The following is a 27,539-nucleotide window of genomic DNA, read 5'->3' as shown; positions in this document are numbered from 1 at the left end:
TTTCTTTCCACATTGTGTTTTTCCATAATTTGGCGTTCTTCCATGTTTTGTTTTTTCCTTCTGTTTTTTTTATTTTCACATTTTGCTTTTCCTTTTCTTTATTTCCATGTTTTGATTTCCCATGTCGCGTTTTATCCATATCTTATTTTTGCCTGTTTTTTTTTTTTTTTTTTTTTTGTTTTTTTTTTGTGGTTTTTTTTTTTTCTTTTTTTTTTTTTTTTTTTTTTTTCCTTCTGTTTTGTGGGTTGTTTTTTTTGTTTTTTGTTTTTTGTTTTTTTTTTTTTTAAATTTTTCCTTTTGTTTTCTTTTTTTTTGTCCTGGTGCAATTGATTGATTTATGTTTTTTTTAATATCTATATTTTTTTTTCTCCTGGTTTTAAATAGGCTGAAAGCTGATCGTTGGGGATGGGGAGGCCCCGAGCCCTGTGCTCGGGGAGGCGCGTGCCGGCGGCCGCCGCGCCGTGCTCCCGTCTCTCTGCTGGGTGCTGGCTCTTCTCTCGCTCCGCGTTTTCTCTTCTCTTGGCATGGATGGTTCGGTTCTGACGCGCTCCGTGGCACAGTCCCCGTCCGGCTCTCCTAAACGCAGGCGAAGTACTCCTTGAGGGGTGCAAAGAGGTGGCGGATCACCGGCACGCTCCAGGATCTGCCGAGCAGTCTCTGCCGGGCCAGGCGGCTCATGTTGGACACGTCCGTGTAGTGCACCGGGAAGCCGAACACCCTGTGGGACAGGGGGACACGGGGTCAGCTGGGTGACAGCGGGGCAGAGGTGGAGGTCCCACGTGCCGTGGAGCTGTGCCATGGAGCCCTGTCACACACAGCTGCGCTGCGGAGATACGGCACGTGGAGCATCACCACGCAGAACTGCGCCACAGAGGTTTGGCTTGTGTTGTGGAGGCACTCGGGACGTGGAGCTGCGTTGCAGAGCCACAGCTCTGGTGCAGAACTGCACCACGGAGGCACAGCATGGCACGCCACGCGACACTGTGCCATAGAGGCTCAACTCAGCACGTGGAGCTGCACCATGAAGAGTTGGTACATGCTGTGCATGTTCGGCATGTGGAACTGCACCGTGGAGGCTCAGTGTGCAGAACAGTGCCCCAGAGGCTCAGCAGTGCAGAGCTCTGCCATGGAGGCTCGGCACACGGAGCTGTCTCCCCCTCAACCCCCACCACCACCCACAGTACCTCTCCATCTCCGTGCACCACAGGATGTCTTCCTTCTCGTTCATGAAGACGGGGAAGTGCTGGTCTTTGCCCTGCTTGATGGAGTTGGAGCGAGTGGTGATGGTTCTCACTTTGCTGAACTGCAAGAGGCACAGGCTCATTGTCACTGGGTGCGACATCCAAGGGCAGTGCCATCCCCAAGGGCACAGCGAGGCACCAAAACCCCCGGGAGATGTGGCAAAGACCCTGTGATCCCCATGGGCTGACCTTGGCTATCCTGCCGTGCTCCAGGCACTCCTGGAGTTCCAGCTTGTCATTGACCGTGGACGCCAGCGGCCTGGGAAGGACAGAGGTTAGAATGGGGTAGCAGTAGTATGTCTCCACATTCCCACATGGCGGCTTCCCAAAACAGTTTGTTGGGTTCCCATGTGCCCACACCCCATATCCCCATGTGGTGGCTTTCTAGGAAAACTTTGTTGGGTCCCCATGTGGTGTAACCTGAGAACGACTTTGTAGGGGATGGCTGCAGCCATGTGAGGAGCATCAGTACCCATTGCCCACGGGGATTTTGGGGAATCCAAGGGGCTGCAGAGCCACCCAGCACTGGGTTCAAGCCCTGTGGGCAGCCCCACACAAACACACACAGAGGGTTTGGGGGCTCTCACCAACCTGTTCATACCGGGAAGGTTACCCCAGAAGTACCGTGCCCGGTGTGCCGCAGACACCTCTTTGGCATCAATCATGACGGGGTTGGACTGGCAGAACACAGAGAGGCCAGGGGTCACCGGGGGCTCTGCAGGGCCCAGGGTGCCCCACTGGATGGGGACGTGGGGAGGCACCGACCTCGAGGAAGCGTGAGATGTCCCTTTTGTCGCTGACCCCCATGGCCACCACGTTCTCAAAGAGCCAGAAGAAGGGTCGGTCGTCACCCTCCTTGGGCCGTGCTTCATGCAGGAGGCGGTAGAACTCAAAGAAGAGGCGCCCAGTGCCCTCTGGGCAGGAGAGAATGGCGTCAGCAGAGGGGTTGAGGGGAGTGACAAGGGGACGTGGCAAGGGCACACTGCAAGGGGGACACTGATGGAGACATACTAACAGGGAAATGGCATAGAAATGCAAAGGGGACACAGCAAAGGGACACGGTGAAGGGACGTGATGAGAGGACACAATAAGGGGATGCAGCAAGGGACACAGTGAGGGGACATGAGGTGAGGAGACATGGCAAGGGGATGTAGAGATGGTGATGCAGTGAGGGGACATGCTGAGGGGATGCAGAGAGGACACAGCCTTACCGTACAGCCCCTTCCTGGCTGGGTTCACTATAGAGAGGTCATTGCAAGGGCTGCCCCCGATTACCAGGTCGAAGGGGCCCCACTCCTGTATCTGGGGGAGGAAGCATGCGGTGAGCTGCAAATGCCCCACAATGTGGGGATGCCATGGGACAGTGGGATGGGGCCGTGGACCTGGGGTCTGTACTGTGTCGGAAGGGACGTACATGTTTCTGGGTGACATTTCGGACGTCGCCGACGTACATGATCTTGCCTTGGTGCCTCACCATGCCCACGGTGATGGAGTCCTCGCACACCTCGGAGGCGATGTAGCGGTCCACCTGGATGCCCAGGTCCTTCAGCACCAGCAGGCCTGTGGGCAGCAAGGCCAGGTTGGTGAGCAGCAGGATGGGGGTCTCAGCCTACCTCCCTGTCCCATGGGTCCTGCCCCATCCCTTCCCACCGTCCCATTCCATTCCATTCCGTCCCATGCCATGTCAATTCCTTGTTCTGTCCCATTCCACGCCAATATGTTCCATTCTGTCCCATCCTGTCCTGTCACGTTATGTCCCATCCAATTCCATCCCATCCCCATGCCATCATGTCCCACCCCATTATATTCTATCCACACCCATCCCAACTCACCACGTTGCATTCCATTCCGTCCCATTTCATCCCATTATGTCCCAGCCCAGGCCGTAATGTCCCATCCCACCACGTTCCATCATGTCCCATCACAGTATGTTACATCCAGTCTCATCCCGTCCTGTCTGATCCTACTTTATCCCGTCCCATTACGTTCAGTCACATCCCATTACGTCCCACCCCATCCCATCCAGACTCATCTTACTTGCTCCCTTATGTCTCATCCTGTCTCACCCCATCACATCACATCCCATCCCACATCACTTCCCCATCCCATTCTGCTCTCTTCAGTCCCATTCCAACCCGTGACATTATGTCCCATCCTAACTCAGCCCATTATGCTCCATCCCTCCCCACCCCATCCCATCTCCCAAGGGGTGGGTGCCACCATCCAGCTGCCCCCAGCCCCACAGACCCACCGGTGGCAATGCCATCAAACAGCGACAGCACGCGGATGGGTTTCCTCTTCTCAGCAGGGACAGGTGGGTACACCTTCGGTGGATCCTACAAGCAATGGGGCATAGGGATATGAGGCTGGGGCAGCAGGGCCACGGGATGGGGGGGTCTATAGGGTGATGGGGGGCACTCACAAACTCCTGGTCGTGGTTGTTGGCGAAGAACATCTGGAGGCGCGATGGCCAATCTTCACGCCGCCGCAGGAGCCCATAGACACCCTTATGGCCGCACATGTAACAGTTCCAGGGGTCCTCCTTGATGGCTGCCTGTGCAGCCCCTGGCCCCACCAACAGGTCCACGCACTCCACGCAGAAACACCTGGGTGGGGTGGGGGGCACACGTCAGGGTGGGGGTCCCAGTGCCACTCATGCACACTGCATTGGCGAGAGTCCACGTGTGCCATCACCTCCTCCATTTCATCCCTATTGGACAACCCCTTCCCACTGCAAGCTCCCACACTTTGTGGGGTCCCTCCAGCCCCACAGAAGCACTCCCCAGCTGCTCCCCCACCTGCAGCAGTTGTTGTTGCCGCACATGAGCACCTCGCGCCCACCACAGCAGATGGTGCAGTAGGACTGGTATCCGTCGTCGTCGTATTGGTACGCGCACTCCAGAAAGCAGTTCTGGGGATGGGGGGCACAGAGTCAGTGTGGACTCCCAACCCCATAGCCCCTTGAGACCCCCACCTCTCTGCACATACCTTGCAGTTTTGGCACATTCCCCCGATAAACAAAGGGTGTTCCAGGGTGACGTTGAGGCTCCCGCAGGAGATGCAGATATCTGGGGTGGCACATAGGGATGGGGGGCAGTAAACCAGAGCCCCCCCACCCCAGCACCCCCAGTACCCAACGGGACCACCTCACTTCTCACCAAGGCTCAGCCATGCCCATGCTGGAGAACCCCGAGGACCTGGAGATGGCAGCCCTGGGGGAGGGGGGAGTGGTGCCCCAAAGACCCCCCTGACCATGGGCTGGAGGCCCCATTCAGGGTCCCCCCAGCCCCACTGCTGTCAGGAGATGTTGGAGGCTGTGCGCATTGCTCACCTTCGATGTTTCTGCATTTCTGCCGCACCTCGTAGACAAGCCGCTCTGTGAGGGAAGAGGTGCCCAGCTTAGGGTTGTGGGTTTAGAGAGGAACCCCTCTGTGCCCCTAGCCCTGCTTGAGGGGACCCCAGGATGAAGGGACCCCATTATGGGCACTCCATCATGGACACCCCACTATAAGCACCCCACTATGGGCACTTCAGCAGGGGTTCTCCATTATGGACATTCTGTGGGCATCCCATCATGGTCAGCCCCACAGACATAGGGCAGCCCCACAGTGCAGCCCATTGCAGACCCTGTGTGGCTGTGGGTACCTCGGGTGCGCTCATCGATGATCTCCTTAACCTTGGGTTTCTCTGTTGTGCTTTTCCGGGGCTTTTTGGCGGGTGGGGGCGGCGCATAGGCAGCAGCTTCTGGCTCGACCCACATCTCTGTGTAAACTTCTTTGTAGGGGTTGCGCTCCTCTGTGAGGCAATGGGGGGGCTGTGAGCAGCTAGCATGGATGAAGACAGACCCCCTGTCCCCATGCCTGTCCCACCGCTCACCCTCGGGGGGCTCCAGGCCCTTGGGGCCGGAGGGCTGGAAGCCGCCCAGCGCCCACTCGATCATCTGCTTGTTCTGGATCTCCACTACCTTGGAGGTGTCAGTCTCGTCATTCTCGGGGCACGCCGGGAAGATCTTCCCTGCTCTGCTGCTTGCCACCTGCATGGGAGCACCCGGCACTGCGTCACCTTCTGTGTCCCTTCCTGGTGCCAACCCCCAGAAACGCGTGCACTGACTGAGTGTCACGTCCTCAGCAGTGCCACGTCCTCGTGCCCCCTCCGGCTGTCACTCCACACAGATGCTGGCCCCCAACTGCTCCAGCACCGAGTGCCATGCCCTCAGCAGTGCCATGTCTCTGATGTCCCCTCCCAGTGCCACCAGTGCTCACCTGCAGCACCTCGTAGATGGCTTTGCGGTACATGGGCTGTTTGTTGTAGGTGGCCTGGTGGAAGGCGCTGGAGAAGGAGCTGAGGGGCAGGAGCTTCTCCACGCAGACCTGCGGGAGGCGACGTGGTGGCCATCACCCAAACAGGGACACGCCAAGGTCGGTGTGCACGGAGCAGGGGTGCCACTCACCACTGAGAACTTGCCGTCCCCAAACCACATCACCCAGCGGGTGCCCTCAGCTGCCCGGCTGCGTCCCGTCATCCACCAGGACACGATGCGCCCTGGCCACCAGGAGAAGCCGCGCAGCTTGCCCCACACCAGCTCACCGATACCGAAGCCCCGACCGTCCTGGGGATAGGGAGGGACACAAGGAAGGGACGGCGTCAGGGCTGTCCTCGAGTCGGCCCTGGTCCCGCACAGCGCTGTTGGCATGGGATGTGCTCACCTCGTACTCAGGCTCGTCGTCGGCTGACTTGGATGTGTTCTTGTCGACGGCGTCGGCCACCACAGGCTCAGGCGTGGTGGCCACATTGGGTGAAGCAGGGTCGGTGGGCTGCTGTGAGGCAGGGGGGCTGGCCTCCTCCTCCTTCTGCGGCTCGGCCCGCGGCGTCTCCTCCACCACGTTCATCACGGCGATCACTTTTGCCTTCTTCTCCGCCTGGTGGAAGAGAGGCGTCAGGGCAGTTCAGGAAGCCTCATCCCATCCCACTGCATCTGTATCCCACTTCAATCTCATCCCATCATATCCCATCCCACTGCAGCTCCACTCAGCCCCATTGCGTTCCATCCCATTGCATCCCCATGCTATCCCACTGCGTTTGGTCCTCACCTTACCACATCCTCACCTCATCGCATCCCATCCCACTGCATCTTCATCCCACCCCATCCTCATCGACATCACACTGCATCCTCATTCCACCCTATGCTCACCTCCATCCCATCCTCACTCCTTGGGCAAGGCTGCCCCCCAGCACCCCAACCCTTGGGGGCTGTGCCATGCGCCACAAGCGGCTCCCCCTTGTTCCCATGCCTCAGTTTCTCCCTGCACTGCCCCCAATACCTGGCCAAGCTGTGCCAAACTCAGCTGAGCTGGACCAGACCTGGGCCAAACCATGCCAGAGGTTTGTTGGGACTCAGAGAAGTTGGACTGCAGTGTGCCAAACTCGGCAGAACTGGACCAAACGGTGCGAAACTCAGCCAAATTGCACTGGATAGTGCCAAACTGTGACAAAATCCACTAAGCTGGACCTCACCGTGCCAAACTCAGCCAAATTGGACCAGACCCAAGCCAAGCCACGTCAAACTCAGCCGAGTTGGACCAGGATGGACCAAACCGTGCCAAACTCAGCTTGAGACGGACCAGACTGTATTAAAACACGCCGAACAACGCCGACCTGGCCAACCCACGCCAAACTCTGCCGAGCCGGCCCGGACCAGTCCAACCTGTGCCAAACGACACCACGCGGGGTTCAATCCAAACCGTGCCAAACTCAATCGAACCGGTCCGAGCCGCGCCAAGCTGAGCCGTGCCACCCCCGCGCCCACGCCACGCGCCCACCTACCCATGCGGGCTGAGCGCTGCGGCCGGACCGAACCCAGCCGAGCCGAGCCGTGCCGAGCCGAGCCGGGGGCACGGCCGGCGGTTCTTTGTCTGGGAACTCCGGGTCACATGGTCCCAATCGGCCCGGCTGGTTGGCTGCGGGGCACCCGGCTCGGCCCGCCCCCCCCCGCACGGCTCGGCCCGGCCCGGCCCGGCCCGGAGCGCTGCCCTTTGTCCCGGCGCTGCGCTCCTTTCGTGGACAAAGGCGGACGGCTCTGCAACCCGGGCGTGGGGTGGCACGGGGGGGTCGGCTGTCCCACGCGTGTCCCCGGAAAGCCGCGTGTCCCCAGATGCACCCACCTCAGCGGCACCCCGGAGTAACTCCGGCCGCCTCGGAGTCTCACCAGACACACAAACGTCCCCTGCGTGTCCCCAAAGAGCCGCGTGTCCCCACTGCATCCAGCTGAGCATCACCCCAGAGTACATCTCCCAAACACCCCGAAGCCTATCTCCCAAAGGCCACATGTCCCCCGACTGTCTCCAAGAAGCCGGGTGTCCCCAAAGGCATCCAACTGAGCAGAGCTCCAAAGCAAATCCCGACACCCCAAACTGCATCCCATGGGCTTCCACCACCTGTCCCAAGGCGTGGGAACCCCCAGAGCTGACACAGCCCCGGCACCCCGAGCTCCGAACCCACACCAGCGTCCCACCGGGGCAGAGAACCCCGCACTGGCAGCACCCGCCATGCCGTGCACCCACAGAGCTGTGCCACGTGCACCCACTGCCACCCATGCCCACTCCCACGAGTGCCACCTCCACGTTCCCACTACCACGCGTGCCACCCCCACTCTCCCGTTCCCATCCGTGCCCACTCCCACAGCGTCCCCGACCCCACACACCCATCTCCACGCGTCCACCCCCACGCGTGCCCGTTCCCCGTCCATGCCTGCTCCCACACGATCCCACTCCTGAGCCCCATGGCCATGCTGCGGCCGCGCCGTCTCTGCATGCCAGCGGGGTCGCGGCGCGGTCGTAGCGTGCGCTTGGTGGTGGCACCGCCGGGGATAGGCTTGGCCATGCGGCACCGTGCCATGCTGCAAGGAGCCGAGCCTTCGTCGGATGAGCGATAAGCGCGGAGATGGAGACGGCACGGCTCTGGGATGGGACTGACGCGATGCGCTCGGGGTGCCAGCACCCAGCCCAGTGCCCACCCCCCAGTGTCCCCAGCGAAGGGCTGAGTCACTCAAGGCCCCTTTGTGTTGCAGATGGAGGGGACAAAAGGAATGGCCGTGGGCCCCGGGCAATGCAATGAGGGCAGAAGGGGACGGGGTGGGGGTAGTAGCAGGGCCCTCTGTCCTGTCCCCATCCCCGTCGCCCGTCGTTTGCTACCCCCACCCTGCCCAGGCGTCTGGAACTCTTGAGATCCCCTCAGCACAGGAATTCCATGGTAAGGTGACCCCAATGGCAAAGGGACCCCATGACAGTGAAATCCTCATGGCATGAGAATTCCACTGCACAGAGACACTATGGCGCAGAGATGCCTATGGCACTGGGATCCCCACAACACAGAAATTCTGGCATGGGAATCCCATAGCATGGAGACATTACAGGGATCCACATGGCATGGGGACACCGTGGCACAAGGACCTCCATGGCATAGGAATTCCATGGCACAGGGACATCACAGCACAAGGACCTCCATGGCATAGGAATTCCATGGCACAGGGACATCACAGCACAAGGACCCCCATGGCATGGGAATTCCATGGCACAAGGAACCCCACTGCCCAGAGACCACTATGACACAGGAACCCCCATGGCACTGGAATCCCCACAGCACAGAAATTCTACGGCACGAGGACTCCACGGCATGGGGAATCTCATGGCACAGAGACCCCCATAGCATGGGGACTCCTGTGGCACAGGGATCCTTATGGTATATTGCACAAGGATTCCTATGGCACAAGGACTCCCATGGCATTGAGATCCCCATGGCATGGAAATTCCACGGCATGCACATCCCATGGCATGAGGACCCCTGTGGCACAGAGATGCTCATGGACACTGCTAGCAGGGGACCCACAAGGCGCAGGGACTCTCTTGGGAAAAATCACTTGGTACTGCACAACACCCAAGAAACCCAACAGAACGTGGGCAATCAGGCACGCAGTATAGTGAGAGGATCTGCACTGCCCATGCTTGGGTGGGGGGACCCCAGGATCCAGGAGTGACACAAAAAGCACCCAAGAAAAGCTCCGGTGGGGGTGAGCACACAGCTAATTCTGCTCGGGGCTGTTCTCCTTTGTCCTGGGAAGGAGCAGGGCAGGAGAGGGAGGAAATGTCCCATCTGCTGACTATTAACGCAGAGATAAGCAGAGATTGGCACATCCCTGCGATTGGCAGATTGGTGATCAGGCTTTCCTGCCCTCAGGTCACAGACATCCGTCCCCATCTCATCCCAAGCCGTCCCATCCTCTCACATCCTTATCACCATTGCCATTGCTATTGCCAACATAATCACTACCTCCATTGCCATCCCATCCCAATCAAACCCAACACAACACGACTTACCCCAACCCCATCCTCTTACCACAGCCACTGCCATCATCATCTCTTATCTCCATTGCCATCGCCATGCCCATCCTCCTCCCACCCCATCCCATCCCTGCCCCATCTCCGTCTTATCCCCATCCCATCCAAAGCAAATCCAACTCACTCCATCCCCATCCTTTTGCCATGTCTCACCCGTTCCTTAGTCCTATCCTATCCCCATCTCCACCTCTGTGCTATCCCTGTCCCATCACCACTGACATCCCCATGTCATCCCCATCTCCTCCCGTACCCCCATCCTTGTTCTGTCCCAATCCATCTCACAGCCAGCACGGTGTTACCACGGCATATCAATGTCAGGGAGCTGTGGTCCCCACCCCTGCGCTCTCTCCACACCCCACAACAAGCAAACCTCATGGGGTGCAGCTGGGAGGGGACACTGACCCCTTTGCCACGGGCACCTCCTGTCCTTGCTGCCACCAGCACCGGGTAACAATTGGCAGCCAGGCTGTGAGACCCATGGGAAGCACACTGAGTGTGGCTCAGCCTTTCTCCCCGTAATGAAAAGAAAACACTTCATCTCGTTAGAAAAATAAAGGGATTACGCGTGGCCAAAATCGGCATTGTTTGAGAAAGAGGAACTGCTGAAAAGATGTATTTTGCTTTTTTTTTTTTAAAAGTATTTTTCCCCAATTATTTTTGGCCGCTGAGTGCTGCTGGCTGACCTGAATCCGCGTTTATTTGGCGAGAGAACGGTGCGCTGGGAATGTGATGCTTGGTGCAAGAACTGCACTGGGACTGTGCCAAGTCCCACACAGGACAGAGAGCACGGGGTGGCACTGCCACCAGTGTCCTCACAGTGCAAAGGGGCCGAAACCCCTCCAGGACACCCACAGAGGAATCAGCCATGGCCTGACCTTGCTGTGCCTGTGGGGACACCAAGGCTGTTCCAGCTGTGCCCCATGGGGACGCAGGGACGGGGGGGACATCAAGGCCGTGCTCCATCTCCACCGTCCCCAGACCCCACTCTGGTCCCTGGAGAGCCACGGCACGGCCCCTGCACCCATACCACGGCACCATCCCGGTGTCCCCAAGGCTGGTGTCACCTGGCTGTCACCAAGTCCTCACCTCTCTCTTCCAGCGTGCCAGCCACTCGTCGCGCTTCCTCTTGCTGATGTAGTAGGGGTCCCCTGCCTGGAAGGTGTGCCGCTGCATGGGGCGCTGCCGCAGGCTCGACTCCCAGCCCAGCCCACCCCGCAGCCGCCCACGGGAGCCCTGTGGGGAGAGAGTGGGGTCAGGAGGGAGATCGGGGCTGCAGCACCATCACCACCCCAGCCCCCCCCCCACTCCCCGTGAGCACACTCACACACATGCGTGCAAACATTCCATGTGGCACACACTCACACGTGCGCACCCACAGCTCTGCACACACGCAGACGCACAAAGGGCTGCACACACTTGTGCTCACGCTTACGTGCCCACAGATGTGCACACCCACAGCTGTGTGCACACACATGCAGGTGTACACACACATGCAGATGCACACACACACACACGTGCACGCTCACATCTACGGGCACTCATGCGCACACAGCTATGCACATCACCAACACACCCACGGAAGCACACATGGAAGCACACGCACAGTTACGTGCACACACACTTGCCTCCATTTTCAGGCTGTCGAAGTTGTTTTCCTCCTTCTCCTCCTTGCCTGCACACAGAGCAAAGCAGCCATCAGTGCTGTGCCATGGGATGGGACGCGGGCAGGGCCGGGGGGCAGCTCTGGCTGTAGGGGGGGCCCTGGGCGTGCAGGGGAAGTAGGGCCGGGGCGGTTTCCTGCGCTCTCAGCCCCTCACACAGAGCCGCAGGTACGCGCAGAGCCGCTGCCGGGAAAGCAGCTAAAAATAACCCCACTGTTTCTGGGGCTGCAAAACCGCCGGGTGACGCGGCTGCGGGGAGGGGGAAGCAGTGACACCGGCTGGGCACCGGGCACCGCGTCCCCGTGGGTCCTCGGAGCTGCGCGCCCAGCTCGCTCATCCTGCCTGCAGGCGGTGGGGCTGCGGGTGGGGAAACTGAGGCACGGGGTCGGGGATCGCTTGTGGGGAAACTGAGGCCCGGGGACCGACTGAAGCAAAGTCCCCACAAGCCTGCATCCTCAGCACGGGGACAGAGCAAGCGCCAGCACGGGGTGGCATGGAGGGGGCAGTGCGGTGGGCTTTTCACTGCAGAGCTCGAGCCGCAGGGTATGAAAGGGCTCTTTAATGCTGAAGGGAAAGGGCGGAGGAATATGAGCCCCCGGCAGGGAGGTGAAACCCGAGCGCAGCCGCTGGCAGCCACCCCACTCCCTGCAGAGGGTGAGTCACGGGCTGGCCCTGCAGCCAGGTGCAGCGAAGGACTGAGCGGCTCCGTGCCTCCGGAGCAGCCTGCAGGCTCAGCGGGGGACGCAGGTAGCTTCCCTGGCCTGTGTGTGGATGGCTCACTCATCTCCATCTCGCTCAGCCCCTTCCCAATCTGGTTCATCCCCACCTTGCTCGTCTCCGTTCTCATCTCGTTCATCTCCATCCCCATCACTCATCTCCATCTGCATCCCCACTTCCATCTTTATCTCCATCCCCACCTTAATCACCTCAATTTCCATCTCCCTCATATCTCCCCCCATCACTCCCCTCCATCCGCACCCCACTTCCATCTCCATCCCCATCTCCATTACTCTCCATCCCTATCCCAGTCACCTCCACCCCCTTCGCTCATCTCTGCACCCGTTTTGCTCATCTCCATCCCCATCTTGCTCATCCCCATCTCACTGAGCCCCTTCTCCAGCTCACTCATCTCCATCCCATCTTGCTCATCTCCATTCATCTCCGTTTATCTCCACCTCCATCCTCAACCCCATCTTTACCTCCACTTCCATCTCCATTTCCATTCTCATCTTCATCCCTCTCCTCATCTTGCTCAGCTCCACTTCTATTTCCATCCTCATATCCATCTCTACCTCCACTTCCACCTCCATTTCCACCTCCATTTCCACCCCCATCCCCATCCCCATCCCCATCCCCATCCCCATCCCCATCCCCATCCCCATCCCCATCCCATCTCCATCTCCATCCCCATCTTGCTCATCTCCACCTGCATCTCCATCTCCACCTTCACCTCCATCTTGCTCATCTCCACCTTGATCTTCACCTCCTCCTCCATCCCCATGTCACTCAGGGTGCCCAGCCCCACATCCCGGCTCGTTGTGAGATCCCCAAGAAGACCCCCTGGCCTTGGTGTCCCCATGCCCAGGTGCACCCCATCCACTTGCCTCCCACCAGCACTAAGGGTGCGGGCACCAGCTTAGGGACCCCAGCACCACATCCCACAGGTGCACCATGCACAACACCTCCATGGCACATGCGGGACTGCCATGCAAAGCAGCACAAGGACAGCACACGCGTGGGCGCATGCAGGAGGACGTCCCTCTAACCCTCCTGTCCCTTTCCCTCCCACGAGGCACAGAGCCCTTCTTCCTCCTCCTCTTCCTCCTCTGGTGCTGCCGCCCGTACCCCAGCAGGATGGGCAAGGGCCGGGGGTGCCCGGGGGCGCAGTGGGTGCCCCTGAACGCTCAGATCTTACTTTTCTCTGTGGCCTCCAGGAGTTTCCTCCTCCCGCGTTTCTTCTGGGGGTCGGAAGGGGCCAGCTCACCCTCATCGGCCGGGGCGTCCAGGCCCTCCTTGGGGGTGCAGCGGCCATTCTCCAGCGCCCGGCCCGTCTCTCCATCCGCCAGGCTCTCCGTCTCATCCTCCTCGGGGCGCCCGCTTTTGGGGCTCGTGCCGCCCTCCTCCGTGCCCTTCCACTGGGCTCCGTCCGTCTCCAGGTCCCCGTTGGGCAGTGGCTCGGCAGGACTGGCCTCTGGGCAGGGAGGGGGGCACTTGGGGACGGCTGCCGTGTCTTTGGGTGTGTCACTGCTTTCCACCTGCAAAAGAGAAGGGAAAGGATAGGTGATGGCACAGGGACGCCTCCACCTGTCCGAGGGCTGAGGTCCCCGTGCCCTGGATGCTGTGTCTGAAGACATGAGGCACTGCAGTGACCATGTGGGAGCAAAAAGTTGACCGTGCCAAAAAATACACCAAGTCCCAGCTCCTGCATGAGGCTGGAAGGGGCTGACAGGGGACCATGAGGACAGGGACATGTGGACACCACATAGTCAGAACCAGGATGTAGCACCATGGCACCCTCAGGACCTACACATGCTATCATGGAAACTTTAGGACCAGGAAACACCAACATGGCACCCCCAGGACCAGCAGATGCTGCCATGGAACCATCAGGTGAAGGACACACCAATATGGAGCCTTCAGAACAATGACATGGCGCCGTGGAACCATCAGGAGAAGCACACCATGAAGATCAGGTGTACCACAAAGTCCAGGACTCATGGACATGGCACCACCAAGACCAGGATGCAAGGAGGTGACACCACATAGTCCAGGACATGGGGTTTAGGAGTCAGCCATCTCTGTGCTCAGGAACAGGTTGGGCACCTGTGGGAGGTGGTGGGTGAGCATCTTTGCATTTTTCGTTTTCTTTCTCTTCTTTTCCACATCTCCTCCGTTTGTTAAACAATTTCTAACTGACTCATGGGATTTCTTGCTTTTACTCTTCCTTTCCTCTTCCCCCATCCCACTGTGTGGTGCTGAGCTCCTTACAGCTATCAGCCCACAACACTCTACAGGCACTATTCCACAACGCCCTACAGCCATTCACCCATGCTACCACAACACCCCCAGAACAAAGAGAAAAGGATGTGACATAATGGGGACCTCAGTATGCTGCCATGACACCCTGAGGACCAGGTCCCCCTGTCATGGCAACCTCAGAACACTGACACACAGCCACAACACCTTGAGGAGCAGGAAATCCCACCATGATATCCCCTGGACCAGAAAGCACAGACCTGGCACCATGAGAACCACTCTGGCCACATGGATATGACACCTGTAGAACTACAACACATGGACATGGCACCCCCGGGATCTCAATACATGGACACTGTACCCTCAGAATGACAACACGTGGACATGACACCCTCAGGACACACAGACATGGCACCCTCAGGACCACAATGCATGGATATGGTCACACAGAGGGTGGTGAGGCACTGCAACAGAAGGAGGCTGTGGATGCCCCATCCCTGCAGGCACTCAAGGCCAGGCTGGATGTGACTCTGGGCAGCCTGGTCTGCTGGTTGGCGGCCCAGCACACAGCAGGGGGGTTGAAACTGGATGAGCACTGTATTCCTTTTCAACCCAGGCCAGTCTATGATTCTATGATTCTACGGTCCCCTCAGGACAAGGACACAGTGCAGTGGTGCCCTCAGGACCAGGATGGCACCCCCAGACCCAGTCCCAATCCCAGTCCCAGGACAACTGAGGACAACCTGAGCACAGGGGACAGCATCCAGCCCAGCTGGGTGCTGCCAGGACCCTCTGGACTGTCACAGTGGGGTCGGTGACAGCAGCATGTCTGCTTGTGCAAGAGACAGGTGGAATCAGGGGCACGCTTGTGTGTGTGACAGGCAGAGACAGTGACTGTGGTGTGTGTGTGTGTGCATGTGACAGGAAGAGACAGAGCATGTGACAACAGGACGTGTGACAACCGTGCGTGTGTGTGCATGATAGTCTGAAACTGCCCGTGACGTCTGTGTGTGGGTGTTCATACGTGTGTGTGCACACAGGACCGGCAGAACCCTGCAACAGCCCGATCTGCACATGTGTGTCATGCTAAGCAGGCATGACCAGAGCGTGCAACACGTGCCAGTGTCAGGGTGACAGCACCAACATCTCCAGTGGGGTCTATGTGCCTGTCTGCTGGTGCTGAGTGCAACACCTGCTTGCCAGTGTCGAGGTGACAGCACCAACACCTGCAGCGGGGTGTGTGCGCACACCAGGCGGCGCACAGCACGGCGCACAGTCGGAGAGCCGGGCTGCAGGGGTCCGAAGTGGCCGCGGTGACAGTCAGAGCGAAAGGGCCATGCCCGGCTCGGCGGTTTCCGTGGCGAAGGAGAGTGAAAGTGCGGCTGCGTCACCGCGCCATCGCGGCGGTGCGCCGGGCTCGGCCCCCCCAGCTCAGCGCACCGTCAATGCCGTAACCCCAGTGCCACGGGACGGCCCGAAACGCAGATGCCCGGCCGTCCCCCGTGCGCTCCCTCCCCCGTCTCCCGCAAACTACACGTCCCAGGATGCACCGTACGGTGGCACGGAGCCAGCGACCGCCGCGCTGCCAGCGGGGCTCGGCGTGAGTGGGGGTCCGCGGAGGGGGAAAGCGATCCGTCCCAGCCTCGACCCGCGGGCACCGTCGGGGCCACCGGGTGCTGGAGGACCCTCTGCCCCGCTCCGCTCGCCACATTTTCCCATCCGCTCGCCCGCTCACCCGCAGAAGCCCCCTCTCCGGGCGTGCCGGGGGGGTCCCGCTGCCGCTTACCATGGCGCATCCCCCGCGGGTGGGCGCGCAGACCCCGGAGCCCTTATGGGGCCGTCTCCGCCCGGTGCTGCTGCAGTGTCCCCACGGCGCTTCCTGCTCGCCCGACCGCGCTCACTTCCTCCGCTGGCGGCTGGGGAAGGCCGGGGCAGGCGGGCAGCAGCTGCGCACGGGGCCGGGAAGGAGGGGACGCGACGCACGGGGGGAGGAACGGGGCTGGAGAGGGGAGGGACGTTGGGTGACGGATGGGGGTCCGGCAGTGCCAACCCAACCGTGGCACGGGGACGTGGGGCACCGAGCCCCGGCTTCATCCCGTCGGCACCCAACGCCACCCTCGTCTGCACCCAACGCCGTCCCGCTGGCAGCGCGCAGCCCCGCGCCCCCCGCTCTCCTGGGGACAGTGTCACGCTGTGCGCCAAGGACACGCGCGCTACCACCACCCTGGTGGCCTCTCCCCGTGCCCACAGTGCTGGCGGAAAGCTGAAGGCTGCCCCCAGGCAGCCCCCGCTGCAGGATAGCGGCGTCACCACACACCAATCGCCCCCGGCACGGCACGGCACTGGCAGGGGCTGTGCGGGCTGTGTGGGGCGGGTGGACAATGCCAGGAAGCTGGGGTGGGTGTGGGACATGCTCTGCGTCCCCGTGCACGATGGCCTGCCTTGCACGACAACTTCTCTTGCACAACAGCTCTCCACTGCACACTGGGCTGCCTTGCATGACATCTGTCCCTTGCAGAATGATGCCCCTTGCTTGACAACCTTACTTGCGTGACAACCTCCCTTGCAAGAAAGCTCTCTGCTGCATGCCGGGCTGCCTTGCATGATGTCCTCCCTTACACAATTACCTTCCCTTGCACGATGGCCTTCTTTACACAACCTCCCTTGCACAACTGCAGTGTCTTGCAGGATGGCCTCCCGTGCACGACATCTGTCCCTTGCATATCCATCCCTCGCACACCGACAGGGGAAGGAGCTGTGAATCCACCCTGCCGCCCATCCCTGTCCCAGGGGAAGGCCTGGCTCGCCTGCTGCTGCCTTCCTTCCCACCCACCCTCTTCCTCTGCGCTGCCGGCCCTGGGAACAAGCGCTGCCTTTTTCCGTGCTCCCCTCCCTGCAGGGCCCCCGCTAAGGACTCTGCTCCACAGCTGTGTGCCCCCAGGGGGGACCAGGGTGCACCATGACCAGGATGGTGCTGGGCTCCTGCCTGCTCCATTGTGGCAAAGCGGCACAGGGGAGGACCACTGCCGTGCACGGCACCAAGTGCGAGGTCACTGGCTGGGGGTGGCCTCAGGGCCACAGCTTGGCAAGACTTGGCATGGCACAGCATGGCTTAAGGTGACTTGGCATGGCACGGCACGGCTCGTGGTGACTTGGTGGCCCTGGGCGTACTGGTCTCAGGGCCATGGCATGGCACAGCGTGGCATGGCATGGCTCGAGGTGACTTGGCATGGCACAGCTCAGCACGGCGTGGCATGGTGCTGCCACCAACACCCTGCAGCTCCTCGTCCCCGCAGGGTCCCCAGGTGCAGGGGCAGAGCCGCCCTGCCCTGGGCCCTGCTCACCTGGCTGACGTCACCCCTCAGGATACATACCTTGGAACACCTGGAAAAACAAATGGTCCTGTTACAGCCGCGCCAGAGGGCTGCCCGCCCCCTCCCCAGCTGGGGGTCCCCATATCTGCGCCCACATCCCCCCCAAACCCTGGGGCTGGAGAGAAAAGCTCCTTGCCCCATGGGTCCCCAATGTTTCCATGTGTCCCCATGCTGAGAGGACAGAGCTGCTACCTCTGCAGCACAAGCCCTTGGTGGCACACTCCTGATGTCCCCATGCCACGTGTCCTCCTTTCCACCTGGGTCCTGTCCCTCCTGCACCTGGTGGCACAGGAGAAGCGCAGTACACGGTGCCCAGGAAGGATGGGGGTCACACTTCTCTGTGCCCCCTCCAGTACCAGGAGGTGCCACTGCTGCCACCACTGCATTCCAGCCCCAATGTGGGGACCTCAGAGCTGCCCCTCAAAGGGTCAGAGCCCTCCAGGCTTCCCAGCTTGCTCCATTCCTGGATAACTTCTCCCCACTTGTTCCTGTGCCAGCATTGTTCTAGCATCGAAATAGCTCCCGCCCTCCGTGCTCACCTCCCATCCCACTGTATTTATAACCCCACTGTGACCCAAGCCTGCTCCCCTAATCACCAGTGTCCCCTCATCCCAGTGCCATCCCATCACATAATGCTGCCGCTGCAGTGTCCCTGTCCCACCGAGACATGTCCAAGTGCAGAATTAACCCTTACTGCAGCCACAAACTTTTGCAGAATTAACCCTTGTTTCAGCTGCAACTTCTGCAAAAAAAGGCTGCTTGGTGTCCCACGGAGCAGACAGCGCCAATGCTTAATGCAGCCACAAACTTCTGCAAAAAAGTTTTTGGTGTCCCATGGAGAAGATGGTGCCAACGTGTCTGACTGTGGCCACGTGCCCAATTTTGGCAATGGCCAATGCTGCTGGGGGTTCCCCCTTGCTCAACACCGTCCCCACCGTCACCACGTGCCCCCGTGCCAGGAGGATGAATCCACCACCACTGAAAGCTTTGCTAAAAACAGTGCCCAAAGTCAAATGCCATGTCCCCAGAGCTAATGCCACACCAGGGTTTGTGCTTTCCTGTGCCATGCCCTGTGCCAGTAGCACTGGGGCTGCTCCTTGGGGGAACCATTTCCCTGTCCATGCCCTGAGCCAGCAGCACTGGAGCTGCTGCTCGGGGGAACCATTTCCCTGTGCCATGCCCTGTGCCAGCAGCACCAGGACTGCTCCACTGGGGAGCCATTTCCACCACCAGCAGAGCAGAGATATCCTCTTTTGAGGTGTCAATGGTCTGCAGTTCCTGATTGGTAGAGCCAGGGAAAGGGGACTTTGGGGATGGCTGTCCCACTGGGCCCCACTGCTCACCTGGGCGTGTTTGCGTTTTCGCCCAGGCCGCCCGGCCTTCCTCATGGGTGTCCCTGGCTCCTGCTTCTCCTCCTTGCTCGGGTGCTCCTCCTGCTCCTCTTCCCCCTGTGGGATGGAGACATAGCGTGGTTATGGCAGTTACGGGGCCATAGCCTAGGCACGGCTCCCCCTTGACACCCATGAGGCAGCGGGGTGGCACCCCACACCACCCCACACCCCCCATTTCCACAGGACAGGTGGCTGTGGGCACTCACCCCAAATCCCCACACTCTGGGGGGTTCCGAGGCCGAGCGCGGCCTACTGCAAGGCCTGAAGCCTGCGGTTGCCATGGCGACGCCACACTGCCACCACCGCGCGTGGGGCTGAGGCCTACGGCTTCGCGCACCCCACGGAGCCGGGGCCTGCAACTCCGTGCCCCAAACACAGGGCTGGGGCCTACACCTCCATGTCCCCCCCCCCCGCAGGGCCGGGCCCCCTCAGCGCCGCTCGCCCCACAGTGGGGACGGGACCTGCTCCGGGACTCCGGGCAGAAGGGCTGAGCCTACAGCCGAGGCCTACGGCGTCGGGGAGCGCTCCACCTGAGCCCCAGAAGATCGCGGTGGTGGCGGCAGCAGAGGCCCAAGGCAGGAAGAGGCCGCGGAGGGGGGAGCGGGGAAGGCGGGGAGGCCGGCGGGGGGGCAGCGAGGGAGAGGCCGGGGAGGGGACGGGAGCTGGCAGGCAGACAGCGCCGGGCCTGGCAGCCACAGCCAGCGTGGGTCTGGCCCGTGGGGAGAGAGTGGGGGGTCGGGGGTGCCGCGCTTCTGGGGTGGTGGTGCAAGTGGGGACATGGCCCAGGAAACCAAGGCTGGGAAGCAGGGGCACGGCACGGCCTTACGGCACTGGCGTTTGGCCTCCGCGAGGCCCCCGGTTTTGGGTGGGTGTTTGGGAGGAGGGGTCTGCAGATGTGCTGCCAGCTCTCCCCACACTGGCAGAGGGCGTGTTGGCACCATGCTGGCCTCAAATGCCCCATGGTGCTTGAGGAGGGGGTCTCTGTGCCTCCCGTACTCCAAGCACTGCTGCGATTCCCCCCGTGTCTTGGCTGGGGTGGTCCTGGGGGCACTGGTTTCAGGTCCAGAGCTTGGCATGGCTTGGGATAGCGTGGCAAGGCTTGAGGTGACATGGTAGCCCTGGAGGCGCTGATGTCCGGGGCACAATGTGGCACAGCATGTCGTGGCTCAAGGTCACTTGGCATAGCATGGCATGACACGGCTCAGGGTGACTTGGTGGCCCTGAGGGCACTGGTCTCAGGGCCACAGCATGTCATGGCTTGGCACAGTGTGATGTGGGACCACGAGGGCTGTGCAGCATGGGGAGGTGGCAGCGCAGCATTGGGGTGCACTGGAGAGCTAGGGGACGTTCTGGGATGCCTAGAGCTCCACACAACCCCCAGAGCTCCACATAACCCCTGGAGCTCCATGTAACTCCCGGAGCTACACAAAAACCTCTGGAGTTCCATGCAGCCCTCAGAACTCCATGCAATCCCTGGAGCTCCATGCAGCCCCTGGGGCTCTCTGCAATCCCCAAACTGAGCCCCAGGCTGTGCTGCACCCACACGCATCCCACAGGCAGGATGGAGCAGGGGGCACTTTGCAGAGCGATGATCCCCATGTGCACCCCTCAGAGCACCTCCATGGGGCTCAGCACCTCCCTGCAGTGCGGAGCTGGGGCATAGCACCAGGAACCCCCAAAATGTGGCGCAGGGAAACAAGCGCAGGGCTGCAGCCACAGTTCCAAGCCCCCTCCAACAATGTTGTAGCCCCTTGCTGGGAGCTGAGTCACCTCCCCATAAATCACCCCGTGTCTCTGCTCCCTGGGGCTCGCCAAAGAGCCTGGCGCGTCCCTGCAGCACCACTGCTGCCAAGCAACAACCCAGAGGGAAACCACCTCCAAGGGGAGAGCTGCGAGCTGTGAGCTGCTGCTGCTGCTGCTGCATGACGCAGTGCCGGCGCCGCGCCCGATGCTGGGTCCTTACTCCTGACTGCAGCAGGGCTGTGGGCATAGGGCTGGGTGCTGGGACCCCTGTGCTGAGCTGTTGTCATTGGTGTGACCCACAGTGAAGGGAGCATATGTCCCTTCTGCAGGGGTGACTCAGTGCGTAATGACACGTCCCAGTGGGGTCAGGCTGGGACAATGTGGTGAAGTGATGTCCAGACCAGGACCAGAAGCACTGAGACTCCAAGCACCATACACCAGGAGCTGGCAATGTGCACAGGGACCCTGAGCACAGGACCCCAGGTACCAGGAACTCAAGCAATGGGACCCCACTGGGACTCCAGGCACCAGGACCTCAGGCTCTGCACCCCAGGCAGCAGGACCCTGCTAGGATCCCAGACACTGGGGCCCTGGGCACTGGCACTGTGGGGTCCAGCTCATGAGACAGCGTCCTGTTGCACCTCTGCCATCCCTATGGGATGAGAGATAGCTGTGGGCACAGCAAGGCATGTGCCATGGAGCACCACACCACATATGTCCCAGAAGGGGACAGAGACCCCAGTGTGCCCCCTGTACCACATCCTGCACTGAAGCAGCCCCCAGCTGATGGGCACAGGGACTGACACGGCCCGGAGAAACCCTCATGACCCTGTCCCCGTGCTGCTCATGGCGGGCTGGCATCCAGCTGGCAGCGTCCCCGGTCCCCAAGCTGTGACCGGGCCATGCTGTGTCCCCTGCGCGCCGGGGACAATCCTCCCCAAGGAAAGGGTGATGCCTTCTGGTAAGGAGAGCAGGCACTTGGCTTTGGGTTTGCCCTCATGTCATAAGGACACAAAGAGGCTGGTGGGGGGCAGCCCAGGACTGCCACTGGGGTCAGGGGCTGTGCGTGCCACGTGGGGATGGGGACAGCCATTGGGTTGTCACCGTGATCCACGGTGGGGGATACCCTTTCCCACTCCGTACCCCCAGCCCAGCCCCATGGCAGGGGTCACCCTGTGTTCTCACAGCAGCAGCCGGCGCGGTGCCCCCTCCCCACTGCCCGCACTGCCAGAAATAGCTCAATCCCCACTAATCCCCACGCAGCTCAGCCTCGCTCCCAACTCCCTGCTGCCACTGCGCTCTGGGGGGAGCGCAGCTATGGGGTCCCCCCAGTCCCAAAACAGAGCTGTACCTTGTGCGTGTCATGCGCCTCGCGGTCCGGCGCGGGGCTGCTGGCGTCAATGGCTCCGCTGGAGGGCATGGTGCTGAGGGGGGGACTCGGAGGGGGGGGCTTGGCACCGCGAGGGGCCCCGCTGCCACCACCACCACCGCCGCCGCTGCACTCCGGCTCCGAGGAGGGCTCCGGGAGGGGTCAGCCAGCCCCTGTGTGGGTCCCTGTGGGATTCAAAGGGATGGGGTGAGGGGGGAGCAGCGTCCCCCAGCCCCCCGCCGCGCCCCCGAGCGTGGCAATGATTAACATGGCACAGCCTTGACTCGGCTGTGCAGCGCCCTGCCTGTGCCCCGGTACGTGGGGTGCACAGTGTGGGATGTTGCAGGATGCACGGCGTGGGGTGCGGGATGCACAGAGTGGGGTGTGTGGGGTGCGGGATGCATGATGTGGGTGCGGGATGCACTGAGTGGGGCATGTGGGGTGCAGGATGCATGGTGTGGGATGTGGGATGCACAGAGTGGAGTGTGTGGGGTGCGGGACGCACTGTGTGGGGTGTGGGATGCACAGAATGGGGCATATGGGGTGCAGGATGCTCAGTGTGGGGTGTGGGATGCACAGAGTAGGGTGTGTGGGGTGCGGGATGCACTGTGTGGGGTGCAGGATGCAGAACATGAGGTGTTTGGGATGCAGAGAGTACAGCGCAGGGGGCACAGTGAGTGACGTGGAGGCACACCGCGTGGCACAGGGTGCACAGAGCACCATGTGGGGTGCACAGAGCACAGCGCGGGGTACGTGGGGCACGATGCAGGGCGCACGGAGCACAGCGTGGGGTGCGCCGTGCACTACCTGGCAGGATGCAGAGTGCATGACGTGGGGTGCACAGAGCGTGGCGCGAGCTGCGTGGTGCACGACGTGGGGGTGCACAGAGCGCCATGTGGGGCACACGCTGCGCTAGGCAGGGCGCACGGCGCGCAGTGCGGGGTGCAGGGTGCGGGAGGCAGGGTGCGCGGCGCAGGCAGGGCCCCGCGGGGCTGCGGAGGAGGCGTCAGCCCCAGCACCTGTTGCTATGGAAAACGCTGCCTGCATTAGCCATGGCCGAGGCTGCTGTTGCCTTTGGCACCGGCGCTGCAATTTGTTTCTAGAGCTTTCCAGCCGCAGCTCGTTCCCAGCCGGCGGGGTGGGGGGCTGCCGGGCGGGCAGGGCCCTGCTTCTAGGAACACAAACTCAGAGCCCGGCACGTTTCTCCCGTCCCCTTGGCCGCCTGCGGCACGGGGCTGCTGCGGGGGGAGAGGGGGCCCCAAGTGCTGCCGGGGCTGCAGTGCACGGTGCATGGGGTGGGGGGCGGCGGGGGAGGCGGCGGGTGCTGGGGGCTTCCACCTCTCCTTGGTGCTGTTTGCAAAGTGGGGGGCGGGAGGGGAAAGGAGGGGGTGCGAGCTGGGGGTGCAGGATGCAAGTTGGGGGTGCAAGATGGGAACCAGGGCACGGGACTGGGGACCGTGGGGTCAAGCTCGGGGTGCAGAACACAACATGGGGATGGGGGGATGCGGGATGTGGGTACAAGCTGGGGGTGCAGGATGCAGGTGCAGGATGCAGGATGCAGACCAAAGCACAGGACTGGGGAGCAGAGCTGCAGGCTGGGGGTGCAGCATGCAACTTTGGGGCTGTGGGCTCTGGGGTGGTGATGGCACAGGGCTGTGCGTATGGGACGTGGGCTGGGGTGCAGTGCCCCCCCTCTTCCCCCCCAGCACCCCCCCACTGCCTGCACACAGCACAAGGGCTTTCCCCGGCCCCTCCCTCGCCAGCTGCCAGGGAGCCTCCATGGGGAACCCCGTCCCCGTCCCCATCCCTGTCCCCATCCCTGTCCCTGTAGCACAGAGTCTGCCATGACCCATGCCTACAGCTCTGGGGGATCCCACACTGGTGCCAGCACCAGGTATGGCCACGCGTCATCGCTGTGGGTGCACGTCCCCAAGGTGCAACATGGACAGCACCACGGCACAGCATGGCACACATACTGGCACACGGGCACCTTAGCCCCACATTCCCAAGCAGACAGTGCACCCCGTCACCCCCCCATAGCCACATCCACTGTCACCGGAGGCCACGTGCTGCTGGGGGACATCTGGGGACACCTGGGGACACCCTGTGCCCCCCCCCCCACCTTGCATCCCCAGTGTCCCCAGTGTCCCCTTGAGGCAGCACCTCCGAAACAACAGACTGCACCCCAAACCCCCACAGCCCCCGACAGTGCACACATGTGGGGCCACGGACCCCCCTGTGCCCACCGCCATGCTCAGCCCCGTGTCCAACCCCCCCCCCTCCCCCCCAGCTGCCGGAGCCCTTTGATTCCCTTCCAGCCAACATGGTCTCCAAACGCACTAAAAATAGTTGGGCTGCGTACAAAACCCTCCGCACCCGCAGGGCTGCGGGGAAAGGAGGAGGAGGGGTGGGGGGGACACGGAATGAACAAAGCCTGGAGGTGTGTGTGTGGGGGGGGGGGGGGGGGCCCCCCGCCCCCCCAAAAAAAACCCCCCCCCCCCCCCCCCCCCCCCCCCCGCCCGCGCGCCCCCCCCCCAAACCCCACAGCACCCCAAAAAACACTCCCCCCCCCCACCTCCCAGCCCCACGGCACGCTCTTACCCCACACTTAGGCCACCGTCACCGCTCTCCTCCAGCACAGCACCGGGGCATTCCCTCTGCGGGGAGAACCGCGTCCCTTCTCCCTCCCTAATTCCCTCCTTCCCTCCCTTCTTCCCTTCTGCTTTTCCCCTATTTAACCGCCGGCGCTGACCTTACCCGGTGACGGCGGCGGCGAAGCGGGGGGAACGCGTCCGCCCCAAACCTCTCCGCTGCACGGAGTCACGCTCGGCGGCGGCGGCGGAGGCGGTGGAAGTAGGTTACCTGCGATGATGCACGGCGAGAAAAAAAGGAAAAATCATATAGCTCATCTCCATCCATCCATCCATCCATCCACCCTCCTCGTATTTCGGGATGCCGACAGCCACCCCCCCCCGCCCCCCGCCCCACCCCTCCACCCCGGAGCTACCCAACAGCCATTTTAGGTGACGGCAGCAGGGGATGGTTTTTTGGGTTCCCGCAGCCGTGGAAGGATGCGGGGAGGGAGGGAGGGACCTCCCCGGCTCCCCCCGCCCCGGTGTGCTCTGTCCTAAGGTGACCCGGGGACTGCAGCGTCCCCAGCGCAGGGATGGCTGCTGTGTTGGGAGGGGGTCCCTCTGTGCGGACACAGCGCCTTCGCCGCGCTCCAGGAGGCAATGCACTGTGTGCTGCACCCCGGGGAGCAGTGCACTGCACCGTGCTGCATCCCCAGGAGCAATGCACCCCCAGGAGCAATGCACCGTGCTATGCTGCACCTCCAGGAGCAATGCACCACGCCATGCTGCACCCCTAGGAGCAATGCGCTGCCCGCAGCTGCAAACGACTTCACAGCACCCCGGGGGGCAACGTGCTGCACCACGATGCACCATGGGGAGCAATGCAATGCATTGCCTTGCACCCACGGGAGTGATGCGCTGCACTGGGCTGCACACCAGGGAGCAGTGCACTGCCCAGCACTGCAGGGAGCAATGCACTGTGCCACGCCGCTACAGACTGCACTGCACCCCAGGGGGCACTGCGCTGCATCCTGGGGACCAATGCACTGCACTGCACTGCGCTGCGCTCCAGGGGGCAACGCACTGCACTGTGCAGCGCTGCACCTTGCTGAGCAATGCGCTGCACTGTGCTGCACCCTGGGGAGCAATGACCTGCCCAGCACTGCATGCAGGGAGCAATGCACTGCATCGCACTGCAACAGACTTCGCTGCCCCCCCAGGGAGCGATGCACTGCCTTAGCACAGCACTGCGATGTGCAGCACCCCAAGGAGCAACGCGCTGCCTGGAGCTGCACGCAAGGCAGCGATGCACTGCACCACGCATAATGCACTGCATGCTGGGGAGCAGATGTGCTGTCCTGCACTGCGCCGTAATGCATCCTCACTGCACGCCACAGAGCACTGCACTGTGCCACGCTGCACTGCACCACAAAAAGAGATGCGCTGCCTGTGCTGCACACTGCAGAGCGCTGCACAGCCCAGCCCCGCGCTACACTGCACACCAGGCAGCAATGTGCTGTCCTGCACAGCACTGTGCAGTGACAAGTGCTGCACTGCATCCCTGAGCTGCATCCAAGGCAGCACTGCACTGCACTGCACGACACTGCACCCTGAGGAACACAGTGCTGTGCTTTGCCCCACAGAGTGCTGCACTGCCCCTCACTGCACTGTGCCATACTGCACCCTGGGGCACTGCACAGTGCTGCACCCTGGACAGCGATGCACTGCACCACACCGCACCGCCCTGCACTGCAAAGCCACACCGCAAGCAAACCGAAAGCCAAGCTGCAGGCCTAAGCACAGCCTGCAAAGCAGCGACGCTGGCAAGGGCACAGACAGGCTGCCAATGTGATGGGGACACCGGGATGGCGACGGGGACACCGGGAGGGCAATGGGGACGCCGGCGCTTTGGGGGCACCCCTTATTCGCTGGGGAGGATCCTGGGGGTTGGGGGGGCTGGCCCAGCTCGGTGCCATTCCCGGTGCCCGTCCCCACCGTGCGCCCCATGGGGCCGCGCTCACCCCGCGGTGACACCGCCGACGTCACCCGGAGGGAAGGGACGGAGAGAAAGAGGAACTGAGCATGGAGGAACGTTTCCTCGGCCCGCGAGTTCACGTGGAAAGAAAATAATAGAATACAAATAGGCAATAAAATGAACGGCCCCGGGTGGGAGGTGGGGGGGCGCGGCGCGGGGGGGGCCGGTGAAGGAGTGTGGCACCGCACTGTGTGACACTGGGGGCTGCTCCCCCCCGCCACCTGCAGCCCCGTGCTGTGGGCCCCGTACTGTAGTTTGCTTGGGTTGGGGGTTTGTTTGATGGGTTTGGTTTTTTTCCCTTTTTTTTTTCTTTTCTTTTTTAAAAAAAAATTTTTAGGGGTATTCTTATTTCCTCGGAAAGAAACTTTCCGCGGGCGGCGGGGTGAAGTTCGCCTCGGGGCTGGAGCTGCTGGGGGTGGGAAGGGGAGCAACGGGGGGGCGAGCAGAGCACGGGGGGGCAGGGGCAGGTAGGGGGCGGGCAGGAGGCACGGGCAGAGAGCAAGAGACGGGCTGGGAGAGGGCAGGGGTACGGGCAGGACGCTGGAAAGGGGCAGAGGGTGCAGGAGGGGGGCACGGCGGGCAGCGTGCGGGCAGGAAGGGGGCACGGGGTGCAGGCAGGGAGCAGGCAAGGTGCAGGCAGGAGGGGGCACAGGGCGCAGGCAGAGCACAGGGCGCAGGCAGGGCACAGGGCGCAGGGCTCCCGCACCCGCAGCGCCTCCCGCACCCCCTCAAACCCCGCATCCCCCCCAGCACAGAACCCCTTACAACCCCCCCCCCCCCCCC

General features: G+C 61.8%; 1 protein-coding gene across 3 annotated transcripts; it reads right to left on the bottom strand.

The window, feature by feature from the left end:
* Window positions 1-300: 300 nt before the first annotated feature.
* On the bottom strand, window positions 301-22,246 carry DNMT3A (DNA methyltransferase 3 alpha). 3 transcript variants are annotated; one of them, XM_042820824.1, is made up of 22 exons: window positions 22,131-22,246; window positions 18,989-19,093; window positions 13,211-13,550; window positions 11,260-11,306; window positions 10,721-10,867; window positions 5,948-6,160; window positions 5,692-5,850; window positions 5,504-5,611; window positions 5,118-5,274; window positions 4,887-5,036; window positions 4,573-4,617; window positions 4,230-4,309; window positions 4,040-4,152; window positions 3,664-3,847; window positions 3,493-3,577; window positions 2,656-2,801; window positions 2,453-2,543; window positions 2,007-2,155; window positions 1,833-1,918; window positions 1,431-1,500; window positions 1,185-1,303; window positions 301-718 (listed from the first exon to the last, which is right to left on the bottom strand). In XM_042820824.1, exons 1-22 carry the CDS (start codon window positions 22,197-22,199, stop codon window positions 577-579), a joined length of 2,805 nt encoding a protein of 934 aa, XP_042676758.1. In that variant the 5' UTR covers window positions 22,200-22,246; the 3' UTR covers window positions 301-576. The 3 variants fall into 3 exon arrangements, with proteins under 3 accessions (XP_042676758.1, XP_042676766.1, XP_042676775.1); XM_042820832.1 differs by having other exon boundaries at window positions 13,280-13,550; XM_042820841.1 differs by lacking the exons at window positions 18,989-19,093; window positions 22,131-22,246 and adding an exon at window positions 16,058-16,136.
* Between the last annotated feature and the right edge of the window lie 5,293 nt (window positions 22,247-27,539).

Source organism: Centrocercus urophasianus, unplaced genomic scaffold (assembly GCF_019232065.1).
Source record: "Centrocercus urophasianus isolate 14NV4802_14NV808 unplaced genomic scaffold, USGS_Curo_1.0 seq_10, whole genome shotgun sequence".
NCBI classification, from domain to species: domain Eukaryota; kingdom Metazoa; phylum Chordata; class Aves; order Galliformes; family Phasianidae; genus Centrocercus; species Centrocercus urophasianus.
Note: the sequence above shows the minus strand (reverse complement) of the source record. Positions and strands in the feature narration are given on the sequence as shown.

Coding starts and splice junctions, on each gene's coding strand:
- DNMT3A (XM_042820824.1), bottom strand. CDS start 22,199: ATGCCCTCCAGCGGAGCCATTGACGCCAGCAGCCCCGCGCCGGACCGC. Junction 11,307..13,210: donor CCTGGAGGCCACAGAGAAAA/GTAAGATCTGAG, acceptor CTCTGTGTGCAG/GCAAGGAGGAGAAGGAGGAA. Junction 2,156..2,452: donor AGCCAGGAAGGGGCTGTACG/GTAAGGCTGTGT, acceptor TCTCCTGCCCAG/AGGGCACTGGGCGCCTCTTC.